Raw genomic sequence first — 8,571 nt, 5'->3', positions numbered from 1 at the left:
TGTTGGCAGAGAAAAACAGGCAGAAACCAGAGCTTTGCTAATGGCAAGCTGGTCCTATAAAGCCTTTTCTGGCAGGTTGGTGACAGCCTTGGACATACGATGCCCGAGAAATCCTAATTTCACTATTGGACCCTTCCTTGCAGCCTTGCTCATGGGAGCTCTGCAGCTGGTCTCCCGCCTCTGCCTACCCCACCAGCACTGCGGGGTTTGGGAGGGCATGAGGGCTTGTGTGGGCTCCCCCCCCCACCGAGAGTTACGGGGCTCAGGGGGTTCAGCTCCCCGGCACAGGGATTTGCTGCCCAGTGTTGTGTGAAGGTGGCTGGGCATGATCACGCCTGGCCTTGGGGAGAGGAGGAGGGCTGCGGCAAAGCAGAGATTAAGGGATGTAATGGAGGCCAGAGAGCAAATAAATAAAGCAAAGCCTGGCACGCCTCCTCGGCTGGCCTTGGCTGGCTGGGGGATGTGGCTCTGGGACCCCGTCCCGCACACACTTACCCCAAGGCAGCCATCGCCTCTGCCGTCCCCCCAGCTCTGGGGCTGGTCCCTCTCCCATGGGAAAGGCGTCAAAACACCCTACAAGGGGTCTTCGGCCGCCCAGCTGGCATTTAATAAGTGCAGTGCCTTAGGCAGCAAGGAGAACTGCTGCTTTGCAGGCTGCATCTCTTGAAAAGACAGAGCCAGAATGGGTATAGGTGTAAAAAAGGTAAAGGGGGGGGCTTCATCCTTCCTTGCTGATCTCCTGTTTGGCCTTAGCATCCCTGTACGTGCAGGGAGATCACCCTGCCCCTGTGGGGATCAGCCTGGGGCCACTCCCGGGTGTTACCTCTCTCACTTGATCATAAAGTCATCTCGTGAGGGTGACTTCAACCCTGGTTACTGACGGTTGTGTAACCCAGCTCTTCGGAGGTTTGGCCCTTCTCAGCATCAGACCGACGTCTCTGCTGCTGCAGTGTACGTGGGCGATACCCCAGCATCTTTGCTTTGCCCTTTTGGGACTAAATACATCCACGTGTTATTTATTCCCCTTCCCCAACTCTTTCTAGCATGTTTCCCAGCGTAATCCCAGACTGCGACCCCACCATTTCTCCCAGACTGTATCACATCTGCATGGCACCTGTCTCTGTAAGTACCTGCCACGTCCCACGGGGGGGGGGTTATCTGCCCCAGTGTCGTATTTGCTGTCCCCCAGCTTGGGTCATGCCCATCTACTCCCAAATAGCAAGTCTGGGCTCTTCAGCTTGAGCCAGAGCGAGGCTTGAGCTGGGATGCTCTAACAAGGGACTCACACGTCTCCAGACTTTGTTTTGTGCCTGTAGTCAATGGAAGGCTTTGATTTATTTTTATTTTTTCCCAGCGTGGTCCCTTTGAGGCGCTTAGAGCCTGTAACTCATCAGAGCAAGTTGAGAAGTGCCCGTCCCTGCTTCAGCCATGGCTGGATTTAGGGTGTTGGATGGAGACGGTGTCTCCGTGAAGGCCCCATCACATAGCAGCATGTCCGAGCCCCCCCCCCAGACACCCCCATGGAATTATTGCTCCCTCGATTGTGTTTCTGGCAGCTGGCTGTGCTCGTGGGCTTGTCCTTGCTGGTGAAACGCAGGCGTCTCCACCGGAGCTGCTGGAATGGTGTCCCGGGATTGCTCAGGTACCCCGGCCCTGCATCCCAGTCCCCAGGGTCCCTGTCACCCTGCAGCCAAGCAGGTGGAGGGATGCTGAGGTGCAGCATGGGATAAACCAGCTCTGGGACAGAGGATGGTGGGGACAGGGTGCCCATGATCTGATGTCAGGCTCATCCCTTCCTTGTCTTGCAGCCCGGCCAACTTTCTGGAGGAGGAAGGCAACCGAGGGCTGGTGGCTGCGGTGTTCGGCATCCTGTTCTCCTCCCTGTGCGTGCTGGTCTTGGACAGGGACCCTCTGCCGCTCATCGCCCGCTCGTCCCAGAGCACCCGGGGTAAGGCGAACACCCTCCTGGCCCATGGGCACCACCACGCTCCTCCCCACCCAGGAGCTGTGCAGCTTTGGGTGGCATCCCTTGAGCAGCCTGTTCACTCTGGTCCATACTGAGAGCACTGCCTTCTCTTCCCCATTTTGCTCTCCCTCCCCTCTTCCCACTGTCCCATCTAGAGTACTGGAAGATCCTGGCTTTGCTCTACTACCCTGCCTTCTACTACCCCCTGATCGCCTGTGCCACTGTCCGGCACAGGGTCAGCTACCTCGTGGGCTGCCTGCTCTCCTGGTGCCACTGCGTGGTCCACATCTGGCAGAAGGTGGATTGTCCCCAGTCGCCAAAGGTATGTGTCCCGCCGCCTGGGTGGAGGGAGGCTGGTGTGGCCCAGGGTTGGAGGTTGCTTTCTCGCCACCTCCTTGAAGTGACATCAAGGTGTCACCTGCCCAGGACTAGACCCCCAGGCTGGGGTGGTCTCACGTGTGACAGCTCTGCTTCTTCCCAGATATACAGGTACTACTCTACGCTCTCTTACATCCCCATCATCCTCTGCCTTGTGCTCTTAAGCCTTTGGTATCCAGCCCTGCTCATCAGGAGCTTCACCACGCAGGAGGAGACCTTGGATAAGGAGGTAATGAAGATCCACGGGGCAACTTGGGGGGTGGTAGCACGGGAGAACGCTTTGATGGACCTGCGTGGTTCTGGGAGCTCTCCTGCCCTGCAGTCCATCTGTCTGCCTGGGGGACCGGGAGAACTGGGGTGCTCCCAGGGCACGTGTTCCCCACTTTGCTGCGGCACCGGGAGCTGCCTCCCCTCTGTCCCTCTGATGGCACGGGTCGTGGCTCTGTTTATCTTGCTGGATTTGAAGAGGGAGTGAAAAATCCATCTTTGGAGTAAACTCCTTAGTACAAGAGGCTTAAGGCATCAATGCGTCCCATTCAGGCCAGGACTGGGGTCGCCTTGTTTTCCCGGCAGGCTGGATAATCCCCAGCCCTTAGGGAAATGCCGGGCTTTGTTGGGAAGAGAAGAGGAAAAACCTACTTCAAAAAAAAAAAGCCGTCAGCCCAAGCGTGGACTGAAGTGACCCCAAGGCACTTGTTGGGAGCTGGCTGGTGGGGATGAGGGTTTTTGGCTGTCCTACCGGTGCACCTGGTTTTGGGCTGCTTTGTTGGTGGGAACAAGGCAGACTTATTTCCACCTTTGCAGTGCCGGAAGATTTGCTGCCAGCATCGCTCCAACGCCTTTGTTATCCAAACGAGGGCCGGGAGCCCATCACCTGCATCCCGTATGGAGGGTGCTGCGGGGCATCGTACGAGCAATGGGCGGGTGGATGGGGGTAGCCGAGCAAGGAGATGGCTGCTGGGTGGGATGCAGATGCTCTGGGCCCCCCAAAAGGCAGAGTCACCTCTCCCTGCCCCGGGTGCCTGAGCGTGTCCCTGTGCTCAGATCGGGCAACTTATTGCTGCTCTCCTTAAGGTTACAGGGAGAGGTTATTACAAGAAGTACCTAAAGGCTGTCCTGTCCAAACGCCCTCGGAAGGGGAGGTAAGGACAACACCTTCCCATAGCTCTGCCTGATCAGTCAGCGCCTGTGCCAGCCCTGCCTGGCTGCCTGCAACGGGGGCAGAGAGGGTCCCCTGTTGGGGACATGCTTTTCACCCTCTCCTTCCTCCTCCAGCTCCACAAAGATCGAAGAAAGTCTCCTATCAAGGGTCCAGACGTATTTACGCTCCTACATCTACGCTCCGGAGGAAGGTAGGCTGCGGGCAGGCACGGGCTGCGCTCTTGGCTGCAGCAGCAGCTCGGCAAACAGGCTGCCTCCCCCTCCCCGGGGAGAGCAAATGCCTTTCTTGGCTCCTTCCCCAAAGCATCTGTGCCGCGGCAGCTGCCGCCCGCCGCACGTGCGACGCCTCGGCTTTGCACAAACTGTTGCGGTTTGGGATGGGGAGCTGGACCACCCCCCCACCACCACCATAGGGCCATGGGTGGGCTGAGGCAGTGAGGTTCAGGCATGGATTGTGCTAATATTGCAGCCTGATGCTTGATAAGGCTACGATAAGGGAATAAAATCCTACAATAAGCGGATAAAATCCCTAACAGCCCAGGAATGGGGAGCTACTCCTTGCCCCCTCTGCCCGTGCAAGAAGCAGGGGCTGTCCTGGGAGGTGGCACCTCAAGGGAGGTGGCACCCCACACAGCAGGCGCCCGGCTCCTGGGACTTGGTGCTGCGGGCGCACGGGGTTTTGTGGGCTCGCAGGAAAGGAGGATCAACAGGAAGGAAATCCATCCAGCCGAAGTACGGCGAAACTGCTCCCAGCTATGCATCCTTGCAGGATTTCCTTGGGGAAATCTCAATTAATATTTGACTGCCCTGTTCCAGTGCTCTCCCCCAGGCGTTTGCTTTGGCTGCTGGGTTGGGTGGACCTGCAGCCTGCTCCGCTCTTTCCCCATGATCCCACATCCCAGCTCCTCTGCGATACACCACTCGAATTCTGCCTTACAGGTTTCCAGATCCCGCTGAAGCTCGTCCTGTCCATAACCATGGCCGTGATAGCTGTCTATCAGGTGATGCTGATGGTTAAATGCCAAGCAGAGCCCCCTCCCTGCCTTCTTGGCTGTGTCCTCTCGAGGCAGAGGAGCCCAGAGGCCATTGCCACGCCACAATTTTGACTACGGGGATGGTATTAGCGTGCCTCAAGGTATTACCATCCCTCAGCTGAGCCGCAGCAACGGGCCATGTGCTTCCAGGGCTCAGCCAGCCTTAAGTGTCTAAGCTAAGGCGGTGGCTCGGCAGTGGGATGCTGTGACCCGAGGCTCACGTGGCACCGCTCCCTCGCAGGTTGCCCTGCTGCTCCTGGTAGCCGTCATCCCCACCCTCCAGATCGTGCGGGCGGGGATGACGAAGGACATCGTAGTGTTGTTAGTCCAGTTTGGCTTGGTGCCCTCGGAGAGCCCGGCTGTCCCGGGTGACATGGAGAAGGAGCTCAACACCGTCAAGTACTACCTGTGGTCCCTGGAAGGTGGGTTCCCATCCAGGTCCTGCATCCATAGGTGATTTTTGGAGGATTTCAGAACTTGTCAGAGAGACTTCTAACCAGAGGATGGTCTAGGAAACCGGTTGGTGATGGGGTAGCTTCCAGGGGGCCTTAAAAACCAGCTGCTGAGGCCGCAGCCGTGCAGACATGAAAGGTGGCTGCGTGAGCCTTGTGCTGTGCCAGACATCTCCGAGCGGCTGCGGCGTGCCAAGGTGGTGAGGCAGGGAGAGCTGGCTGCGCCGCGCTGCAGATGCTGCCCTTCGGCTGCGGGCTTTGATATGTGCTGGAATCGAGCAGATGGCCCCTGGCCCCCCGGATAATTGAAAGCCCTGGATGGGGGGGTGCAGGCAAGGCAGGGGTTCCCCCTCCCTCCACAGCGCACTACCTTGGGGTACCGCCAGCCAAGGGGGGCCCTTGTTATGGCTTTTCCAGAGTCACCAAGCCCCCTCTCATCCCCTTTGTTTTCCTGACATCTCCATCCCTGCTTCCCCCCCCTCCCCAGCACCCCCTTTTCTGAGACCATCTTCCCAGGCTCTCTCCATCGCACTGCCTGCTTATCACGGCTTGCTCAATGACTTTTCCAGTGCTGAGCTAACCTAACTGCTTATGTTTCCCCTGGCTGCTTGGCTTTCCCCTTCCCTTTCACTGTGTCACCAGCTCACGCCCGCCTGGGAGATGGAGAAGGGCCTTCCTGTATCACAAAGGGGTAGGGAGGGAAACTGAGGCACGATGCCCTGCTTGGGGGGGGTGTACATCCATGCAGCCCCATAACTCGGCCCCTCCGCAATGCTCCCGAGATACATTTTTATAATAAAATCCTGTTGCTGGCCACAGCCCTGACCCAGCCGTCTCCCCCTGCTCCTCCGCAGTCTGCTACATCTGCTCGCTGGTACTGTGCTGCCTGCTGACCTGCGCCATGCTCCTGAGGACGCTGGTGATGCACAGGTACGGTGTCCTCGCTCCTCTGGCCTTGACCTTCTCACCGAGCTGGGATGCAGCTGGTCTCTCTCCCCAGGAAGAACCTGAAGGCGCTGTACCAAGGGGCCGTGCTGGACGTTTTCTACAAAGCCCACATCCTCCGCGGGGCTGGGGGGCAGGAGGGGGACGGATGGGTGCTGGGCCCCCACCTCGCACAGCCTGCCCCAGGTTTAAGCATCTCTTCCTCCTCTCTTGCCCCATTTTGCAAAGGGGCGGACGGCTGTGAGGTTTTTTGTTCCTCTTTTTCCCCCAAACACAATCTGTCCTTCTGCGGGGAGGACCATGCTGAACACCAACTGGTAGGGAAGAAAATAAGGGGGGGGGGGGGAAGCGTCGACTCGTTTTGGCTCAAGCCCAAATATTTTGATTTGAGAAGCCGTCACAGCATCTTGTGCAAAGGACTGTCTGTCTCCTCTGGTCCTGGTCTTTGCATCCCAGGTGTTCCTCGCTGCACGTCTTCCCCGGCACGGCCGGGGTCTCCCTGGCTGGGAGGGCTGGCCACCGCAGGGATGGGCGGAGGACGTCAAGGAGGGTAGAAATCATCACTCCGCCGTGGTTTGGAGATATTTTAAGGTCTCTCTGCCCCATGGGAGGAGACTCTGGGCAGCATCTGCAGTGATGCATGTACAACACCCAACCATATCAGCACCCCAAGGCTGCGCAGGAGAGTCAAACCGAGGGTCCAGGGGAGCGATGGAAGGACAGGGGGTACCACCAGGTCTGTTGGTGACCACCCCTCGGGAAAGGGGACCTATTTTGCAGGCAGATTGCAGAGATCAGCATGTAGGTAGGAGCTGGGGAGCACCAGTCCTTGCACCCCTTTGCCAGCAAGGAGCAGCTTTTCTTTGGCCTGCTTAAAAATCTTGGTTTTCAAGTCATTAGAGCAAAACAGCAGAGGTGAAGCACAAGCACGAGGAACCACAGCCGCTGCTGATCTTGGTGTGATTTATGATTAGAAATCAGAGCTCAGGCTGATTTTTATGATGAGGCGTCATAGTTGCAGCCCCCAGTGATAGCTCTTCTCGGCGGGGATAATGTGGGGAGCGATAAGAAAGGCTGAACTTGTAATTAAATCCCGCGCGGAGCATTGTGTTCGGAGTGGGGGAGGCAGGTAAGGATCTCGCAGGCTTTTTATAGGATTAAAATTAAAGACATGCTCAGCAACGAGCACAGGTTTGGGGAATAAAAGCAAGAACAAGAACCGTTTCTCCGTCCTCCCCCACCATGGTTTCTCGCCCCGTGTCTCCCTCCCAGGTCTCCTCATCCAGCAAGTGATTTTCTTCATCTGCTCGGTGGGGTTTACCTTCCTCTTCGTCATCCCGCTCCAGTCCGGCACAAACACACACCTCTTCAAAATCATTCAGAACATGTGGTGAGCACTCACAGCCCTCAGGGAGGGATGGAAGACCCAAGTGGGTGCCATGGTCATGGTGTGTTTTGGGGTACTCTCTCAAGGGGAGGCTCTATCTTGGGCTCTTTCAACTTTGCTGGAGGTTTCTGCTGCCTGGGGTGGTGTCTCATGCCTGGGACCCTCCTGGTGTCCAACCTGTCTCTTCCCTCCCACCCAGGCCCTTCTGGTTGACCCTAGTTGTTGCCGTCATCGTGCAAAATTTGGCAGCTCACTACCAGTTCCTGGAGCAGCATCCCCTCCGGAAGGAGCTCACCAACAGGTATGGGAACGTGGGGGGCCTTTGGGGCAGAGCTGTCCCTCCCGAGGTCCGGGACCCTGGGGCTGTGTTGGGTTTACACGTGCCCCTGATGTCATGGCATCCTCTGTGCCATGAGCTCAAGGGGGAAAGCCTGCGTGTTTGAGGGGTTTAAGTGGCTCTGTGTTCCCAGAGAAGTTTCTTTAGATGTTTTAGAGGGCCATGGTCCATTTACAGCCTTGATTTTGGTGGGGTGAAGCTGGTGAGGTCTGTGCCCTGCTCCACCACCCCCATTTGCAAGCCTCGGAGGAAGCCCAGATCCCTCAGGATTGGCTGGACCGGTTCAGATGTTGCTAGCAGATGTGGTCCCTCGCTCACGCATGGTGTCACTGCCTAAGCTGTCGCCTTACACTGAAGGCCAGGGTGACAGATAAATCGAGGTGTCCTGCTCTGTCCAGCCAAGGCACTTCCATCACCTCCATCGCTTGTCCAGCATTGTGGGGTGGCTGCTGTAGGCTCTTCTGGTCCCCACAGGAGCTGGTGTTCTCCATCCCAAACCACCATACTCATGATTTGTCTGGTTTCTAAGTCTTCAAGGAGAAATGGAGACCCTGTGCGTGCTGGAGGCCGAGTCTTGAAGTCCTGACAGTGCACCAGACTGTCTCCTCTCCAAGAGCCCTGAAGGGTGTTTGCTTCTCTCCATGGGATGGAGACACCTCAAACAGGGACCGTGTCTGCTGGGGAAGGAGAGAAGGGTTGGGAGGCTTATTTTGGCAGGAGGTTTCTCTGGCAGGGAAGGGACGCTTCCCCGTCCTGTGGTGTTTGTGTTCCTTACTCCTCCTTCACCACCCGCAGGCGAGCTCTCTACATAGTGACCTACCTGCTCTTCCCCATCAACGTCCTGGTGGGCGTCCTGGCCGGGGTGTGGAGGATGGTCATTTCTGGCCTTTATAACGCTGTCCACTTACGCC

The 8,571-nt window shown here is 57.4% G+C and overlaps 1 protein-coding gene across 1 annotated transcript in view; it reads left to right on the top strand.

Moving 5' to 3' along the window:
- STRA6 (stimulated by retinoic acid 6) overlaps nt 1-8,571 on the top strand; it is an 11,362-nt gene that overhangs the window by 1,569 nt on the left and 1,222 nt on the right. The window contains exons 2-15 of the mRNA XM_009330080.1: nt 1,044-1,122; nt 1,557-1,642; nt 1,809-1,948; nt 2,122-2,288; nt 2,448-2,573; nt 3,419-3,486; nt 3,620-3,696; nt 4,445-4,506; nt 4,781-4,961; nt 5,846-5,921; nt 5,992-6,061; nt 7,154-7,326; nt 7,523-7,624; nt 8,456-8,566. Coding sequence (XP_009328355.1) covers nt 1,044-1,122; nt 1,557-1,642; nt 1,809-1,948; nt 2,122-2,288; nt 2,448-2,573; nt 3,419-3,486; nt 3,620-3,696; nt 4,445-4,506; nt 4,781-4,961; nt 5,846-5,921; nt 5,992-6,061; nt 7,154-7,326; nt 7,523-7,624; nt 8,456-8,566 — 1,518 coding nt within the window. The remainder of the gene's footprint in view (nt 1-1,043; nt 1,123-1,556; nt 1,643-1,808; nt 1,949-2,121; nt 2,289-2,447; nt 2,574-3,418; nt 3,487-3,619; nt 3,697-4,444; nt 4,507-4,780; nt 4,962-5,845; nt 5,922-5,991; nt 6,062-7,153; nt 7,327-7,522; nt 7,625-8,455; nt 8,567-8,571) is intronic.

The sequence above is a fragment of the Pygoscelis adeliae genome, unplaced genomic scaffold, assembly GCF_000699105.1.
Source record: "Pygoscelis adeliae isolate BGI_AS28 unplaced genomic scaffold, ASM69910v1 Scaffold298, whole genome shotgun sequence".
In the NCBI taxonomy this organism is placed as follows: domain Eukaryota; kingdom Metazoa; phylum Chordata; class Aves; order Sphenisciformes; family Spheniscidae; genus Pygoscelis; species Pygoscelis adeliae.
The sequence above is the reverse complement of the archived record's forward strand: the minus strand, read 5'-3'. Positions and strand labels throughout refer to the sequence as shown.